Raw genomic sequence first — 19,943 nt, 5'->3', positions numbered from 1 at the left:
GTGACAGAGTGAGCCAAAGAGACAGGACAAAACAGAAACAGATCAGAACCCAAGGGAGAAAGGAGGAAAAATGGGGAAAGAAGGGCAGAAGCTGGAGCAGGATCATAACATAAGGTTTACTGACGTCGGGAGAAGTGATCCAACAAACTCACACACATTCATATGACCATTGCCAGCATCAATTCTGAGGATTCTCTTCGACCTTGGGTATATGAGGAGTTGGGAGGAAAGCTACATTCAGATTACGGCCCACTATGGAGACAACTTGTCTGCTCAAGAATGTCAACTAGACAATATCTAATCATAACCAAATCATGTCTTAGTACAACATGTGTCTTCACAGCATCTGCCTTTCTCAGGGCCAAATCAAGTACAGAGCGAGCCTAACATGCCTCAGTTTGGGATAAGCACAACAGGAATGAGGGTCAACCTATAGAATGATAATCAATCACTTATTATGCATTTTATATTTTTAATTAATTGCCAATACTTTGCAGAAATCTGTTTTCACTTAACTGGACCATAATTCAATACTGACAAACAACAAAAGAGGAAAATCTATGTCCCAATAGTGAGGGATGGAGATTATATTGCTCCCTACATAAAAACAGAGCATTACTGCCCCCTGCTGTGCTGATTATTGCTAACAACCTGGTCTGCACTCTGCGGAAGGTCAGTGAAGCATTTACACATTTATCACTCACATCAGTGTAAACACAAAGCATGTGCACTTTATTAGTGCAAACAGGATCAGTGTCAGACCTCCATTTGGAGCCTAAATGAACGAAAGAAAAACCATCTGCAGCTCTCAGGCTTGTGGGTACAGGATCGACCGCAGGCCTTCATGCTATTGCTGTTGTGTCTGTGTGAGTTTCCAGAGCTTCATCCTCTCGGTCTGATGAGTCTGTTTGCTTAAACAGAGCCCAAGTCATGCAGCCATGTGGGATCCTGACAGGGTGGGTGAGGGGTGGGAGTGGAAAGCTGAGGGGAATGTCACAAACAGGTGTCAGAGCTTCAGAAAATGGATCCAGGGTTTTACTTACACATTAAAAATGCATTATATATATATATATATATATATATCAATAGAGTTAAAAATCCAGTTATTTAGCATGTTAGGTCAGATAGTATGAATAGATTGCAGAAAAACTAAGGCTGAATTTGGCTGATATCTCTATATCATGTCATGCACAGCTATTAGAGTGTGTCAGCAGCAAGAAAAAACGACCTCTAATAATTATCAGCCTTGATTGCTTCTTTAATTATGGGACGTCAAACAGACTGGGGGAGAGCAAAGTCCATCAGGACGCAGCGACAAAACAAATGAGGTGAATGTCCGCTGCACAGACCGCAGCTTCTCACCCAGCAGGATGGCAGCAAACCATGCGTCTGTTAGGAAGCTCACTTAGTTCTTTTATTGTAACCGAGTGCCTGGTGTAAGGACTAACATGAATGAATGGAAGTGACTGGTTCACGGAGGGAAGAACTGGAGTTTAAAGATGAAAAATGACTCCATGAGGAACTCCAAACTGTGAGTAAAGCGCGTTTCTTTCGCGCTTTTTCCTGCTTTTACGCACAGATGAGCAGCTGAGCCTTTTTAAATATGCGGGTTTTGGCATATTTTTTCTTAAGCAGCGGGTTTACAAGTAGTTATAACACTATTATTTGCGATGTTAGTATGTCTTTAAGCTTGCACGGATCCATTACTGCTAAACAAATGTCCATTTAAAAAAAAAATTTAGCCATTAATAACTTAATTTTCTGAAATTAAGTGATGATTTCACCAATATATCTATTATGATACATATATTTCAATTCGTGAGATCTTCCTTATTTTTTCTATTATCTTATTTTGATTATATTAGATTCAACTGTATTGTCATTCCACAGAGGGTAAGTGTTAATATAATGAAATGTTATTCATCATCTAACCAAAAGTGCAAAAGCATCAGTAAAGGGTACCTTATAAACTGCATTATTTACAGTCTCTTCCGGTGCTTATACTGTAATTTACATTGCTACTGTTACAAGACTATTCCAGCATTTTTCACAGGCTAGAGAACAATATTATAAATTGTGTAATATTTTACATTTTAATGACCAAATTTAACTACTTCAGCAAACTTTCACAGCAACTATCACACCTCCAGAGACTGATTAATATACTTAAGTAGAAAAAAAGTACACTGCCAGCAAACATAAGTAGCACCAAGTTTTAACACGGAGTCAAAACATATTTAATCCTGAACAACCAAATCAGAGCAAGAAAACAATAATTCAGGATCTGTTTAAGATAAATACAGCAAATTAGTTAATTAGTTTCAATTCAGTTTTGAATATAACACAGGTTCATTCCACATCAGTTCACCCATTTTCTAAAAAAACAAGTTCATCATCTCATATTTGATTTTTTTTAAACGTACATATGTATGTTATTAAGTAAATCAAGTGAAGTTTTTGGTCTCTGATGTTGCAACTTTTTGAGTTAAAAATTCTTAGAAAATGTGAGTTAGTTCTTGTTGATTTTTGCATCGTTTTCTTTACATCAGTCTGTTGAGCAATGTTTGAAGTACCATAACTTTAGAAAAAATGTAGTCAAAGTTTTGAAATTATGAAGGCTCATTGATATGTGCAAAATTCGCTGGATTTTGGTTGATTTTTTTTGTGTATGTTTTTAAGAAACATTTTTAACATTTCTTTTTTTCCACAAAAAAATGTTCAAAGATTTCCCAAAAATGTTGAAAATGTGGACATCAGACGTTTCACTATGAAAATATATATTTTTTTTCGCATTTTCAAACTTTAAAACAGGTCAGTTTTGACCCGCAGGACGACATGAGGGTTAACTAGTTTGTATTGTTCTATCAAAGCAGGGTTGTACCAGTGAAGACCGTGTGTGCATATCAATGGGACTGCCAAATTTCAGGACTCTGGCTGCTTTATTTCTCAAGTTATGACACTTCAGATGCAAAAATGGCCATGACCCTCTCCTCTTTAAGAATCTTTAACCCGTAGTTTATACACGGTCAACTCCATCAACGTTCAACACTTTCAAGAAAAAACTCAGTCAATCTGAAGTCGGTCAGGCGTGGGGCATTCAGTGAGTTGATTCCGAATAACCCCACATATTAAAAAAACTCTTGAATTTTGAATAATTTGTAGCAGGGGTGTCAAACATGCAGGCCGCGGGCCAAAACCGGCCTGCCAGAGGGTCCAGTCTAGCTTTATTTGTTTTGTGTGTCGTTTTTGTCATTTTGTGTCTTTTTGTCTTGTGTTGTTTGCCTATTTTTTTCATTTTTTTTGGTCATTTTTTGTCTCATTTATGTCATTTGTGTAATTTTTTGTCCTGTTTTTGTCCATTTTTTGTCGCTGTTTCTTTTTTCGCAAATAATTTGTCTCTTTTTCTTTTGTTTCATGTCGTTTGTCTCATTTTTTGTTGTTTTGTTTCTCGCTTTTGTCGTTTTGTTTCTTCATTTTTCTGAACATTTTCAGAATGTACTTTTTGGCACTAAAACAAAGGAAAAAAATTTGGAAATGTCGTTATTTATTGGTTATTATGGTGTGATTTTACTGGTCCGGCCCACGTGAGATCTGATTGGGCTGAATGTGGCCCCTGAGCTAAAATGAGTTTGACACCCCTGATTTATAGTTTTAGAGATCAGGTGTGAGGATTCTCTAACACTTGGAATTCCTTTCTGTTGTTCTTTGGAGGACATATTGATCTCCTGACTGGTCTACAGAGAGTAATTTTCCTCTCACCCCACCATCACTAGATAACAGACACCTGCACTTAGATCACAGCAACCTTTGCACAGAACAACAGCATATCTTAGGTGAAAGGTAATTGCTGATAAAAGCTGCTACATCTATTCCGTTTTTAACCTTTTTCTCATGGAACCAAATAAATGAGTAGCGAGTTGTGTTAATCTAGTCAAACTTTCATTACATACAAGAGGCCATATGTTAACCAAACATAACAAGTGTCTTCTTTTGGTGACCATTTAAAAATGAATTCAGGTTATTTTCCTCGTTCCTGTATGATTCATGCCTGTGACCTCCTGTGTGCAGTTGGGCGAGGTGGGGAACAGGATGGTTCGCCTACGCCATGAGGAGTCTTTCATCAAATCATGCACTGAAACCGCTGGTTCCCACCTTCGGCCTGGTGCTGGTGGTGACATATGGGCTGGCTGACAGGCTCAGGAACTTTGTGGCCGGCATCTTCATCCCACAGTATCACTACCCGTATCCTGTGGCGCTCTGCTTTGGCCAGGTTGGTTCCTGCATTCAGCCTGGATTTGCTTGTCTGGACAGTCCCCTCTTTGGTCAGACTGAATCAGTCATTATTGGTTTTACGAAAGCTAGTAAAAGGCATGTGAAAGGAGGGCTCCACAAGGTCGCTCACATGCTGTTTCGTTTGCACAGGGTAATGTCTCTCCTGACAGTCAGGCATTTGCTTGTGCTGCAATTACATTTACTGCGTCTCTGCAAGCAGATAAGCAACAAGATGCTTACACTGGAAAAAAAGCAATATGTTGCTATAAAACTGCTCATGGAAAGTTTTATGATTCATTGCAATGCTGTTTTAGTGGTAGTAGTCACCAAGCTACATTTTCGATCTGCTGACCCATTATGAGCCTGCTTTAGATCCTCAGGGTGGATCCCTTCTGGTCGTTCCAAAGTCGAGGCTCATATCTAAAGGTGACCGAGTTTTGTCCATTAGGACCCCTCGACTTTGGAATGGCCTGCCTTAGGAGATAAGGCTTGCAGAGTCAGTAACTTCTTTTAAATCTCTTCTTAAAACCCGCTTTTGTAGACTTTAATGTGAAGTTTACTTTTAGCTTTGTTTAGTTTTCAGTGTTTTATTCTGTATTATGTTCTGTTTATTTTAGATGTTCTCTCCTGTAATATTTTACTTTTTACTTTCTTTGTTGTGATGTCATCACTCTTATTCTTTAATTCTTTAATTTTTTGACTTTTAATTTTAACCCTCAATCTTTTTCTTTAATTCTCAAACTGCCTAGTTCCCTTGTTTGATTTGCGTGCTAATCTAGCTAATTATTCATTAAAGTTATTGTCATTTTTACTGTTTATTTTAATTGACTGCTCTGATCTGTCTCCTGTATCTTGCTTGATTGCCTGTTGCATGTTTTAACTGTCAAAATTATTATTATTATTATTATTATTATTATTATTATTATTATTATTATTATTATAGCTAACTTTCACATGGCTATTGTAACTCAGTATTTGCTGTGTGTACTGCTTTGAAGGGCAGAGCAGAGAGTCGGTGGTGCCAGGGAGCCACAGAAAGGCCTTAATGTCGCTGAACATGATAGATGTTTAACCAAATGGCAGTCCAAAGGGCCAACACATAAATGTGAACCTGTCCAAAGGCTGAACGAGCCGCTTGAGAGAGTTTTCTAAATGACGGTCACACAAGTCCACACATTAACCTTCACTGTTTATGTACTACCAGTCAAGAGTTTGGACACACTTTCTCATTCATTTGAATGAGAAAGTGTGTCAAACTTTTGACTGGTAGTGTATGTTTCCTTTAGGTATAATGAAAAAATACTGAAAATGTCGACTTTATTGATATATATTTTAATTTGTGTTGTGGCATCACAGATGTTCTGACACTTGGAGCAGCAGTAAAACACTTCACAGGTTAACATTGCACAGTGAAACACAAAAATTGTGTCAGTATGTTGTACACTTTATGCACACATCCTCGATATTGGTCCTCTACTTATGTGCTGATTTGTTGTTATGCAATGAATGTTATGCTTGAAAATAATAGAACAATAAACAGGAAATTTTATGGTAAATATGACAGATTTTTTTTCTAACTGAATATGGCTACATATTAATCATAAAATAGCAAATTGTAATTGATTAAAAACAAGATAAATTACACTTGATTGTAGTAATACATAATGACACCGATTACTGCTGCAGCCAACAATTATCTTCTAATTATTTTTATGATAAGGTAATCATTAAGCTTGTGTAATCACAATCCATCACCGTGTTTCAGAGCACAAAGTCCAATTTATGTCAAAAGTATTTGGCGTTTTTGCCGGTAAGTTATTTTAACTGTTAATTATTGTAGTTTTTCTAGTTGTTTTTCAGTTTTTTTGTGGGTGATAAATGTGATCCACTTACTGTATAAAGAAATAGCTTACTAGATGCAAACTCAGCTCCCTCTTGGTGTTCATTATTTACAGGTAAGTGTGAAAAATTGTGGTGGCTCCATGAGAAATCTTAGCACCATGAACACATTCTCCAATCTGTAATGAAAGCCCATTAATCATTGATGGAGTGCCTCACATCAGTAAAACAACTTCTGCTTTCTTGTGCAGAGTTCAGTCGTTAGATCAGTTATTAACACTTTGTCGGATCTTTTCCAGGTTCTGGTTTCCCTCCTGTTCTTAAATCTCCTCCATGTCCTGAGACTGGTGCCTCTGAAGCGTTACTCCAGGCGGCTGGGCGAGAGGCTGCTGCTTCCTGCCACCTGTAGCAGCGTTCAGTCGGTTCTGGTCATGTGGGCCAAAGCCAGCAGCTCGTACGCCGGACTCTTCTTCCTCACGCTGCCTCTGCTGGCACCACTGACTGTGGGCTTGAGTTTCGCCCTGAAGCTTGAATCCCCACCGTCCATCCACATCTCTGTTCTGATTTCCATCCTGAGTGGAACGTCTATAGTTATCACAGGTAAACTTTTAGATGTCGTGAAGTTCAGGGTTTGCAAATTCATCTCCCATCAGTTTCCTAATTTTTTTATTTTTATTTGAATTTCAGACATGTCACAGTGTCATAAAGGAAGAGAAATAAATACACCATACACAAACCTGCCCCAAAACAACCAAACCAAAAGTTAAACCTAAAATAATGTCTGAAAACCAGTAGGAGGAAATTTTACTTTTTAATTCCTAACCGCTACGTATCTGTACTTCTCCTATCTTACTGTTTCCTGTTCTGTTTGCATCAAACCTTATATGTTTATACCTCTTTAGAAACCCCAGAATTCTTTTTCTGTTCCACATTATTGTATTTTTCAGGCAGTCTTTTTTCTTTTTTACTTTAGTTTTCATTTTTTTCAAAGATTTTTTTTAAAGAGTTGCATAGACAAAATACAAAGACGCACATTTACAAAGTGTATACCAGTATTAGTGGTGTGCGATTGATCCGATACCAAGTAAATACAGGGCCAGGATTGCCAATATCGATACCGATACTCCAGATTAACTTTTTCAGGAGGCCCTCTGTGTGACAGACATTGCCAGTTCATCGCTCCTACCTGGTTAGAGGTGAAACACCTCATCAACTGAACATTTGCTTATCAACAGACACTACATTTACAGATGTTCCCTAAACGCCTCACAGTACAGACTGGTGCTGCTCAGTGGCTGCGGTGCTCAGACAGATGTGAGTAAAAATTACTTTGAAAAGAGTGAGATAAAGTGTCCTCATTTCAGATTTGTGCAAGATGAAAGCAATTGATTTTATCCACGTGTTAGTGTGGAGAGCGGAGCGCATTTTTAAAATGTAAAGACCAAAGTCATTCGGTTTCCTATAGTGATTAGAAGCTAAAAATAATGATTGTGATGAGTGATTATTTAATTTTGTAGTCCTGCTACAGCTCTAGACTTTGTAATTGGCTCACTGGTTGAGTATCGTCCTGCCTGCAGTCTGATCATCAGCTGTGTCTCACTTCTCCTTCTCTGCCTCCTCTTTCCTCAGTTTTGGTTGGGGAACGTCCAACAGCTAAACAGCTCATTTTACACATCAGGGAGGAACAGATTGACAGAGCCACGGAATAAATGACACTTTTCACCACTATGATATATGACGTAGCTGCTGAGCATGTTTGATTGTTTGTCAACGCCGCTGAGTCACGTGATGGAACAACATCCAATCACAAGAGGAGGATTAAGACACACAGGACAGAAACTAAAGTATCGATCTCATTATACTGGTATTGTTCAATATCAATACCAACGCTGGTATCGATATTATCAATATTTGGCTCGATCCAACCACCACTAACCAGTATTGTGAACTGCAACGGTCAAAGGAATAGGAGCATAGTACTAGAGACTATAAGACAAGAGTATTATTTTCATAGACCATAAACCACAAACAAAACTGGCATCACCTCTTGTTGTGAGATACGTGCCCCATTTTTCCCAGAGAAATCAATGTATTCATTTTGAGATCATCATCCAGACTATTCCTCAAGTTTACCTCATAAACTGATAAACTTCTACTCTTCTAATGGTAAAAGGTTTTTTTTAATTTTTCATAATTATAATCAATTTCATTACAGTCAGTGGATGTCTTAGTACATTTACATTTAAATAGCTTCTTCTTCTCTCTGGTATCGACCATCTGCAGTACCTATATACACTTCTGGCTTTAATCTTGCTCATATTTGTCAGATTCTTTTCTGTGCATATGCATGTTATTAACCCTTTGATGCACAGCATGGATCAAGAGATGCCCGTTTTCCATTGAATATGGGTCACTTTTGACACATTTTGTGCATCAAAGAGTCAAGTGAAACACGTGTAAAGTTTTTCGGCCAATGGTGTTGCAACTTTTTAAGTTAAAATTCTTTTTTAAAAAGGAGAGTTCTTGTCGATTTTGGCATTGCTTTCTTTGCACCAGTCCTTGGAACAAACTTTGAAGTGCCATAGCTTGAGAAAAAACATAGCTCAAGTCCTGAAAATGTGAAGGCTCATTGATAGGTTCTACAGGTTTTACAATCCATTCTATTATTATTTTTTATCATTATAATCAATTTCATTACAGTCAATGGATGTCTTAGTACATTTACATTTAAATAGCTTCTTCGTTCTCTTTCTCCAGCATCCAACGGTTTCTCTGCTATCGACCATCTGGAGTACCTATACGCACCTCTGGCTTTAATCCTGCACAGTCTCTCTCTGACTTTGCTGGCTAAAGTGTCTGAAGCCGAGCGCCGCCGGCCTCCCGATGCCCAGGCGTCTGTTTTTGACATCTACTACGCCCAGCTGGTGAACCAGAGCTGGGTGCTGGGCCTGCTGTGGCTGCTGCACCCGGACACTCCCTGGAAGGTGTTGGGTCAGGGCAGCTGGCACAGTCTGCTCTTCCACGGATACCTGCTCGCCATCCTCCTGCTGGGGATGGTGCTGAACTTTCTGGTCGGCATCTCGGCTGTGTGTGTGTCACCGCTTGCTGCCGCATTTCTCCACTCGGCGAGGCAGGTGATGCAGCCGTTTTTTCATCTTCTGTAGCTTCACTCGGTGAGGACTACGGAAGATAATTGACTGTTTCGTACTGTACTAATGCGACATGCACACACTATAACTTAAACACGGACCACAGTGTTATTTATTCCGTGGAGAGTTCTCCTTCTGACTCACATCCGCTTACGATATGGAGTCATAAAATACAGACTGTCTGTATCGGGAAGCAGCATACTTTGGTAACTGCCAACTTACCAGTTACAAATTTATGGCACACTAATGATTTACATTTGGGTCCAAAGGTTGAATGTGTCTTAGTTTTACTAACCAGTAGTCAGTTTTTAGGTGTAATTTAAGATTACTAAGTCAGGAAATGACACAAATTATGACTATTAGGTTGCATCCCTTGTTGCTGCGTCGTATATTTATCATAAATGTGCTACATATGCCACTCATTCCTCTTTCTGCAAAATTGCCACTTCTAAGTTGCTTTCTCAGTGCATTTTTGCTGTGAAAATATTTGCCAAAATGTGACAATGTCAGAAAACTGAAGCAACTGAGCACCAGCATCTATGCAGGAGAGGACGTAGTGTTTTCACAGCATGTGAACACCAAACCGCTCAAACAAAGATCACCCTGTTTTGGTTAAAGAACGTCATCCATCCATCCATTATCTAGACACCTGGAGTCCATCACCAGCTGACTTAGGGTGAAGGCAGGGGACAGGTCACCAGCCTATCGCAGGGATACATATACACACCAACAGACAATTTAGAATCATCAATTAACCTGAGTGTATTTTTGGACTGTGGGAGGAAGCAGGAGGCAACCCACACATGCACAGGGAGAACATTCCATGCAGAAAGATCCCAGGCCAGGACGTGAACCGGGGATCTTCTAGCTGCAGGGCAACAGTGCTAACCACACTGAGTACAGCAGTAAAGAACATCATGTATTTTTAAAAACAATGACAGACTTTTACCTTAACAACCTCCTCCAGTTAAAGATACGCTATTCTTTTTTTTATAGTCACATCATGAGCAAAATAAAGAGTCATAGCTGATTATTTCCACCTTGAAACTGCAGCGTATCAATGACAGCCTCAAAAACACTAATTCAGACAGCCAGAATTTTATAGCAAATATTCATAACAAATCTTAAGAACCAATCTGCAACTTGCAAGTTCAGACTTGTTGTAACATTATTCTTCATTAGAGTCAACTTCTGATTTGAACATGTATGGCTAAATTACTCCATTATCACAGCTTACCATTGTGCAGCGCAACATAGTTTTACAGTGTCATCTCATAGCACATAGTAAGATGAAGACCTTCCCAATTTTAAACAAAGAACAGAGAACCCAACAATCCAAAGAATAGAATCCACATATTCTAACGGTCTACAGTTACATCCGAGCCATTTTACGAAATTACGGAGTTGTTTTGATGGAAATATATTCTAAATATATGATTTTGATACACAAAGATGAGTTTTAGGGGTTCAATCTGCGACCTACAGATTGTGGTCTTGCTTGGAAATACGTAGTTTCACAAATGGGTCTTAAACAATGAAACAAATCAGCAGCAAATCAGACAATACAGTTGTTCATTTACAGCTGAAGACGACACTTTAGAGCAGCAAATATCAACGGGCATCTTTTTTTAAATGTATATTTATAAAAAATCTGAGTTATTTTGTGAATTCTGACTGATTACTAACATTACTGTCATTGTTGAGTATTCTTAATGATGAACGCAGACTTTTGGACCCGACTGTATGTGCAACACAATTAACAATATTTAAGTGACTTCGGTTTTTCTGTCTCACTGATTGTGTTTTCAGCCTGAGCTCTGAGAAAGTTGCCCTTGAATGACTCTGAAGGTTTTTCAGATGAAAGAGGGATAGCAGACAGGGACATGAGGGACTTTTGACCTCCGTTCACTACATGTTTCTTGAACAGTGTTAAAAATATATGAATTCAAATCATTGACTGAATGAATTTTTAACCAGAAGTTGCCCCTGAATGAATCTGACCACTAAGATGAGAAGGGGTTGCAGTGAGGAGAGCGTTACATGGGTCATCTGGTGAGGCGGTAACTGTTTTAAGTTGTTAGCTGAAGCTCAGTTGCATCTAAGAATACATTTTAAATGTAAGTTATTATTGTTGAAATGTGGATATGTATTATATTTAAAAATGTAAATTGTATCTTTACGAGCACTTTAAAAACACTGTGAAAATGTTGTAAAACCACCTGATGATGGTGCACCAAAGACAATCTGTACACATTGAAGAAAGTGAAGTGAAAGTTTATTGAGAAAAAGTATTTATTCTGTGCCTAACAACCCAATTTAACTGTTTTAAAACACACACACATGTATCCCAACGTTACACAAAGCAGCTCGTATTAAAATTCACAGTAAACCTGACAGAAATAGTTGATCCTAATTTGCTCCATAATCTCACTTTTACATATAGTTTCCTGTGATTTCAAACGTTAGTAGAGTGATTGTGTCTTCCTCTTGCATTAGGTTTTAATGGCTTCAATGTGCTTTCTAGAACTTACTCTTTGCTGTCACTTGAGAGTTTTTACAACACAATACTGTCAGAGAAACACTTTAGTAACATTAAAAAGATGCACGGCAAAACAGACATGAATATTAACAGTGCAACCAAAACTGAAGTTGAATAAATTTATCCTGTACACATCTATGAGCCTCCCTTCCTTATTTTTGTTTAGATAGATTTAATAAAGTCCAAACAGTGACAGTTTGAAAACATTTACATTAATCTTTACCACTGTGCTATGGTGAATGTCTGCAATATGTCAACAATTTGTGGGGTATGATATAAATCTTCAACGTCCTTTGGCAACAAAAGTACCAAAGGTTTAACAAAGGCACTTGTCTGCTGCAGATACTGACCTCTGCTGGTGTGTTATTCTAATACTGCCTCATTCATTGTTTCGTCCTTTATGAGGGATCAGAGTTGGGTGGTAGGTGTAACCCCAGGCTCTGCAGCAGGTTAGAAGCTGGTCCGGCCAACCCAGCCTCGCAGCTGAGGGACTCCAGCATGTTTCTGATCAGATTGATGTCTAGGTCTAAAGGCTGGATCTCCTCCTCGGGTTCCTCCGGTTCTCCTTCGCTCAGGAGGCTGTCGCTGTCCAAATCTGCCTTGTTGAAATTCTGCAGAAAGGACAAATATATATATTAATTATCATACAGATCTTAAGGTTGATGCTGAGCAGAGAGAACCGTCTGACATGAAGAGGATGTAATCACAATCTGTATTTACCGTTTGATTGAAGCTTTGTCCGATGTTAGTGCTCATCAACTCCTGATCCATTTGGTCCATGTATCCTTTGAGACTGTCCAAAGTTCCTGTCCCATTCATCTCTGCATGACCTGTGGAATCCTCTTCTTTCTCCTCCAACTCCTCTTCGTCTTCATCATCATCATCATCATCATCATCATCATCCAGATCGTCTGAATCCAGCTCCTCATCTTTGCTTCCTAAAAATAAAAAAGACAGAATCAGGAAGGCAAGGCGAGTTTCTTTGTTTAGCACAATTCATACACAAGGCAAATCAAAGTGCTTTACAATGGCAAAGAAATACATTGAGAAAAATGATTTCAATGTAGACACACATTAAAAACATAGAAATAAAACATAAAAGTCAACATTAAGATCATAAAAGTGCATCAAAAGACAAGAAAATAGACTGAGCATCTAAGAGAAAGCTGCAGTAAACAATCTGGAAAAGAGCCAACAGTTTGAACAGACCTCAGGTGTTCAGGAAGTTTGTTCCTCAGGTGAGGCGCATAATCGCTGAATGCTGCTTCACTATTTATGGTTCTGGTTCTGGGAACACACAGTAAACCTGTCCCTGATGACCTGAACGCTCTGGATGCTTCATATGGAGCTAATAAGTCCAGGGTGGATTTCGGTCCGAGACCATTCAGTGCTTTGTAGTCCAGGAGTCAGATTTTGAACTCTATCCTTTGACTAACATGAAGGCATGTGTGTAGATCTTTGTCCAGTAGGGGCCTAATTGTCGGCAAGGTGGACCCGACGCTGGTTGGCTCTCCACATCTTTAAAATTCAGCAGCCTGCAGTGGATGGAGAGCCTCACTGACAGCAGCACCTTTTGTCTGGTCCCAGACCCCAAACATTTTGATTCTTGTGATTTTGTAGTAGATTAGTTTAGCCGTAGCTTTGAATGTATCGAATGTATTGCCCATTGAGTGGCCTGTTTTATTTTTAAAACATTGTAAATAAACTTTTGTAATCTTCTTAGATCCTGGCTCTTGGTTTGGGGACTGGGAAAACATTTATTTATTTATTTTTTTTTAAACAAATATTATGCTATGCACCTTCCCCCTAGACGGGTGCATAACAATTGCTTCTGCAGTCACTTTTTCACTGCCATAGTAACTTTGTCCAAACAGAGTTTACAAATGTGCAGTGCACTTTACGACCACTGCTGCTGTCAGTTCAAGTCTGCTTATTTATTTAGAGATGTTTTGGTTTTTAACTGATCAGTCTTCTGATTTTCAACGTTCTTCCTCAGCATCCTTTTTTCTTTTTTTTTGTCCTGTCTGTAAAGCTCTGTTTTTAAATAAAGTTATTGTTATTACTACATTTACTGTTCAATATCTTTTAGAACTTCTACATACCCAGTAGTCTGTCCACTGCGTTGGCGATGGAGTCTGGGTCGAAACTAAAAGGCTGAGTTGAACTGCTCCTGGAAAACAAAGAAAGACAATGTCAGGAAATGAAATACTGTTAATGAGACAATCTAAATACAAGACAGGCTGGAGTGTGTATACAGCAGATCATAAAGACAAATTTATGCATGTAAGCACATGAAAATCTCACTTTAGACTTTAGCCAGATTTACCAGCATGAGCGGGTGTGATTATCTGTTCGTTATCTTTGAGTAAATACCACTTCAAGCAGATATTAATCATTACATTTAATGATCTTGGCTAAAAATTGTCAAAAAAAAATTAATCAAGCTACACAGTCAGTTTGTCTCACCAGGGCAGTTCGGCACCCTCATGTGACGACATGGCATGGAGGAAATTCTTCATCCCTTGACTGACGGCTACCAGGCTGTAACCAGCCGCCTCTTCCTGCTTGTTGTCCTCCGTCTCCTTCTTCTCCTCTGAATCTCCATCATGCTGCGCCTGCTTGGTGGAGCTGGAGGAGTTTCGGCTGCCAACATCAGCTCTCCCCCCGCCTCTCTCCTGCAAAAGCCTCTCCAAATCCTGAGCTGTGATATCCAGCCAGCTGTCACCTGGAGATTGACACAAAGAGAAACTAATTATGGGAAATAGTTGAAAGCAAGCAGGGTAGAGAATGGGGGATGCATACCAAAAGGACAGAAACTGAAAGGAACTGGCAGGAAGCAAAGGGACCAACAAATGCAAGGTTTACTTTCTTGCAAAGTCACCCAGAAAAAAAATACATATCGGTCAGGCCCTAATTGCACAGGTGAGGATAAATGTCTCCATTCTGAAATAAGTATTCTAGTTTCTCTTTGAAATGTCAAACCTACTCTTGGTAGGAAAAATACTAACAATGTCTTGCCAAAATTTGCCATAAATTATGTTGCACTGATGTTTTTATAACTTTCTATGTTCAAATATTTTAATATTATACTTCTGCTGTCAATATTGGTCACCTTTCAGTCCAATAAGACTGAGACACGTTGACAGCATCTAATGTGCTCTTAAAGAATGAATCTGGAAACATTCCAAACTTCTCAGACTAGAACTGGAAGAGCATTTTCTTATCAAATCATTCTCGTCAGCTCTTTCACTTACTGTCCTCTTGGGGGAGCTGTGACTCGTCTTTCTTCAGCTCCTCCAAGTTGAATGGAGTGCAGCTGTGCAGCAGCTGGAGAACCTCCTCACCCGGAGTCAAATCACTGAAAAGAAGCACGACAGGTGCATTGAGACAGATACACCTGGATGTCGAAGGCAGGTGTATTCACTCAGTCTGTCATGTATGAGCACAGCCGTGAACCTCACCTGGATGTGGAGGCGACCGACTGTTTGAAGAAGTTTTCTGCAGATCTTGTAAGTTCTCTGTAACGAACGGAACCTTCCAGCTCTCCCTGCAATTGACAACAATAAAATTAAAAACTCTCTATAGTAGACACATGCTGCATCTTTGATATTGTGTGCTTTTATGTTGGACGAATGCTGCGCTAAAAAAGATGGAACTAACCCGGAAGTAGCCATTTTTCTTCAAACTCTCAATGAAGCCTTTCCACTGAGGGTTACAGCTGACTGGTGCATCAGGCTCTGAAGAAGGAAGTCTGCACTTAGAACACAGGATCTCAAAGCCATGAGCCTAGGATCGGAGCAAAAAAACAGATACACACTTTAAATAACATGTAAAACACTTCGCTATCTCCACTTTGCTTGCAATAAAAGCACAAAGTATGAAGAAAAAAAAAAAACACACAGATGATGTCTCACCAGTTTCATGCCAAGCTCATGAGCCTTGTACTGGGGCTGAGAGCGAGGAGGGAGAGTGAAGCCACTCCGTCGGTCTGGGGTGAACTGTTGCTGCTGCAGCTGGGCATACAGACAACGGCTGAACGTCACCTGGAAATATATATCCAAGCACAAAAGCTGAAACAGGCAATCAAAAATCTAACACGCACTGTTCAATCAATCAATATTTTGACACAGAATATTTTCTTTTAAAAAAATCCACCCTCAATTCTTTGTCTACACTGCTGCTATCGTAAATATTTGTGTTTACCAAGGTGAAGACTCTTGTTTCAGGAGGAAAGGTCTTGAAGCTTCGACACGCCTGCAGATCTACTGGATCCCGCAGGTAGAATGCTGAAACTGCAGGAGCAACCAGGTCTGGTCGCTGTTTCAGTACTGTGGCGATACCTGCGGGTATGAAGCAGTGGGCGCGGTGGAGGCCAGCTGCAATCTTCTGAGGGTATCTGTGTGGAAAGTAGAGATAAGTTGTTACACATTTTGCCAAATTCTTTCTATGCTTCTGCAAGTGTTTTACAAAGTTTGTGGTACAGACACATCCAACGTTGAATCCGCACCTTAAAATCTTGCATTCTGACATCATACAGACCTATAATGACCACAGGCAGCTAATGCTAGCATGCAGTGGGTTTTATTTGTCTTAACAGCAGAAATGCACAGAAGCCTATTTATTGCACTGTTAAAGCGGAGTATTACAACCAGACTTTTCTCATATGTGGAAGTCCTCTTACCCCTGCAGTCTTTTCTTCAGGGCAGAACAAATCTTGGGATTTGCCCGACAGGCTTCTGGATTGGTAGAGAGCAGTGCTAGAGCTTGCGTCACACTGGGTACCACATCATTTTTAAAGCCCACCAAACTGGATTTAGAGGGGCAGGGCAGGATATGCAACTCTCCCCTATAGAGGAAGACCTGTAAAAGAAAATGAGCAATGAAGGCATGAACACAGAAAATGTGGAGGAAGAAATTTAAAAGGACTGTGCCAGTTGTTAGCGTGTTTTCTTGCGCTACTCATAAAAGAAATGACTTTAATGTTAATCATGAATTTTTTCACTCATAAAAGGTTTTAGCTTATTGTTCCAGTCCACTAAAGAATGACCTGACAGACTTGAAACCAAACAGAACTAAATAAGACCGTCAGACAGAACATTCATAGAGATGAAGCTTTGTTGAATATATACATGACAACGCATCAACATGTTGTATTTGTTCTAGTGAGCCTTAAAGGGGTTAAAGACCATCATCACATCTGCCATCTCATGTGAAGGACTCACCCTGTTTTCACTGGTGTCTGGGTTCAGCCACTTGGGCAGATCCTCAGCTGCTTCAATCAGAATAAACTCCCCATCGTTGTCCTCAACTCTGCACACAAAATGTAAATTGGAAGCAGAGACACAAATGGCTGATAAACATTTTAATGCATCAATCAAATTATTATTTTATTATTTGAAAAATCTGAACTTCTGTCTCACGTGGCTGCCAGCTCAGGGAACGTCTCTGTGATTTGCTGCAGGAGGTAAACGATAAACCACTCGTCCTCAACGTTGTCTCCAAACTGAGTGCTGCCTCCGATGTGAGCGGGAACACCTCCTGTCAACAAAGACAATACATCAGAAGCAGAATCAGAAAGCCTTTACTATTACAGAGAGCAGCGCCTAGCAACAACGACGGACAGTAAAAGAATAACTAAATCTAAATCTGAGAATTCTAAATAAGAAATACTACAAGTTTAAGCAGTACTGTGTAAAAGTAAGTGTAAAACCAGGGTAATAAATTACAATATTGCACATGAGGTTGAATACTGTATATGTATTGAATATTGCGCTGGTAGTGACAGAAGTCCTTAATGATTTTCTGGTTTATTGTTCATGAGGGATATGGCCTGAGGGAAGAAGCTGCTCTGGTTGCTCGGTAGGCAAACTGCAGGGGGGTCCAGCAGGGGTCCAGTAATGTCCTTCAGGTGGGCCAACACTCGTCTCTCAAAGGGCTTCATGACCACAGATGTCAGAGCAACAGGTCTGTAGTCATTCAGTGACTTCAGTGACTGTGATCTCGGGTTTCTTGGGGACTGGGATGATGGTGGAGAATTTGAAGCAGGAAGGAACCTCGCACTGCTCCGGTGATTTGTTGAAGATCTGAGCGAAGACAGTTGGTCTGCACAGGCTTTCAGGCAGCCAGGTGAGACTCGGTCTGGGTCTTTTGTTTCCTGAAGAGCCGGCAGACGTCTTCTTCACGGTTCTTGATTGCTGGTAGAGTGTCAGAAGGTAGAGGGTGCAGGGCTGCAGGAGGTGTCGATGGCTGCGTGGGGGGGTGGTCGGTGTGGGGTGTGAAGTCCTTTTCAAACCTGCAGTAGAACTGGTTCAGGTCGTCAGCCAGTTGTTGGCTGGGTGGGGGTGGGGTGGAGGTGGGGGATGGAGGCTTCGTTCTTCAGGCCTTTCCACACTAATGCAGGGTCCTTTGCTGAACAATGGCTCTTCGGCTTCTCCGAGTAGCTCCTCTTAGCTGCTCTGATCTCCTTTGTCAGTGTGTTTCTGGCCTGGTTGAACAACTCTTTGTCTTCATTTCTGTAGGCCTCTTCTTTGGCCTGAAGGAGCCGCCTCAGATCAATAAATAACAGACATTTGAGCACCTATCAAGTCTCGATAGTCACACTAAATGTCTTCATATGTGTTGATTATTCTAAATTTGCCCGTAGATGTGAGTGTGATTGTTTGTCCTGCTCTAAGTTAATGTATTGTTTTTAAGTTATTTTCTTGTTTTTTATTGTGAAGCACTTTGGTCAACCTTTGGCCTGTTGCAAAGGGCTATACAAATAAACTTTAATTGATTGATTGTGTGTTTACCTTTCTCAGGATGATATTTGAGGTTAAAAGGCTGATGTTGCCAAATGTACTGCATCAGCAGAGGAGCAACCTTTGCCAATATCTCCTCTAGTAGATCAGTGAGGCGTGTTTTAGTCTCCTGTGTAGATGAACCGTCTGTCTGGATCAAGAAGAGTTTGTACTGGACCATGTCCTCCTGAATCACTCTCCTCTGCAGGGCGTCCATAGTTGCAGTTTTTTGAAGACCTGATAGAAAAGACATTACATGTAGGGTCTGCATTGAGAGCTATTCTTACATTAAGTCTCTAGATTCAGTTACAAAGCAAGAGTGAAGGATTAGTATTCGCTAAAGTAGGGTGACCATATTTTGATTACTGAAAAGCAGGACACTCAGCCCGGCAATGAGCTACTCAAATATACTCAAAGATTCCTTTTAAGTTCAATACATTTAAAGTATGCCTCCTCTGTATGGATAGAAAATTGTTATATTACCAAATACAGGCTTCTCAGAGGTTACTCAACACGTTTTATTAAGAGAAGTTTAAAAAAATAACGAATGAAATAATGATGGAAATAATGTCTCGTCTGTATTAGAAAAAAACAACAAAAAAAATACCTCTGCTATATTAGCAATCCATCTTTAACAAAAACAGCTCTCACAAACTTACAAAAAGTAACTAATAATAAAAAATATCTGTTAGATTTAGTTCAATTTAGTGGCTCCAATGAAAAAACTATGAAAACCAGGACATCTTCACCACGTTTTAAAAAACAACCAGGACGGCCATCAGGACATAGAAACGGGACATGTCCTGGAAAAACACGACGTTTGGTCACCCTAAGCTAAAATCTCAACCATGTAGGTAACCGCTAATATTAATCAATGTAGTACTGTTTATATTTACGACAGTTTCTTGAACGTGTTAGTAAAACTTACCTTGTCTTGTATTTAAACGCGAATAATTACGTCAGTGTCGTGTGAAGTGGCGTTCATTCAGAAGAAAACGAAGGTTTACTCATATGTGTGTTGCCATCACGCTATTTATTACTGTTTGGTCCTACTGTGAATTCCAGTCGACTGCATCACTCGTGTAAGGTAAACAGTTCTTACATTAAATATGAACAGTTTTTGGCTCTACTACGAATAAAAAGACTATACACTGTCCCGAATGTCATTTTAATATAGTTTTAAATTCATAGCGTTTAAATTATAAATTGATTAATGACATACTGTGAATTTAGAGTTGAGTCGACATTAAAGTCAAGCGGACACATTTAATGGTCGTAATCAGGTTGCCGCAAAGAATGCCGGGAATTGTAGTAACACGACAAATAGCATTTGGGCTAGTTTGGGGTAATCAGAAATCCATTTCC

At 39.6% G+C, this 19,943-nt stretch overlaps 2 protein-coding genes across 2 annotated transcripts; one reads left to right on the top strand and one right to left on the bottom strand.

The window, feature by feature from the left end:
• Positions 1 to 1,328: 1,328 nt before the first annotated feature.
• Positions 1,329 to 11,935, top strand: si:ch211-248a14.8 (uncharacterized). Its single transcript, XM_023289781.3, has 4 exons — positions 1,329 to 1,531; positions 4,069 to 4,270; positions 6,411 to 6,711; positions 8,869 to 11,935. Exons 1-4 carry the CDS (start codon positions 1,500 to 1,502, stop codon positions 9,273 to 9,275), a joined length of 942 nt encoding a protein of 313 aa, XP_023145549.2. The 5' UTR covers positions 1,329 to 1,499; the 3' UTR covers positions 9,276 to 11,935.
• On the bottom strand, positions 11,519 to 19,665 carry ecd (ecdysoneless homolog (Drosophila)). Its single transcript, XM_023289780.3, has 14 exons — positions 19,507 to 19,665; positions 18,591 to 18,815; positions 17,220 to 17,337; positions 17,022 to 17,109; positions 16,481 to 16,659; positions 16,003 to 16,195; positions 15,714 to 15,842; positions 15,460 to 15,585; positions 15,261 to 15,346; positions 15,054 to 15,157; positions 14,266 to 14,524; positions 13,902 to 13,969; positions 12,520 to 12,737; positions 11,519 to 12,410 (listed from the first exon to the last, which is right to left on the bottom strand). Exons 2-14 carry the CDS (start codon positions 18,793 to 18,795, stop codon positions 12,198 to 12,200), a joined length of 1,986 nt encoding a protein of 661 aa, XP_023145548.2. The 5' UTR covers positions 18,796 to 18,815; positions 19,507 to 19,665; the 3' UTR covers positions 11,519 to 12,197.
• Positions 19,666 to 19,943: the final 278 nt, after the last annotated feature.

Source organism: Amphiprion ocellaris, chromosome 16 (genome assembly GCF_022539595.1).
Source record: "Amphiprion ocellaris isolate individual 3 ecotype Okinawa chromosome 16, ASM2253959v1, whole genome shotgun sequence".
NCBI classification, from domain to species: domain Eukaryota; kingdom Metazoa; phylum Chordata; class Actinopteri; family Pomacentridae; genus Amphiprion; species Amphiprion ocellaris.
Note: the sequence above shows the minus strand (reverse complement) of the source record. Positions and strands in the feature narration are given on the sequence as shown.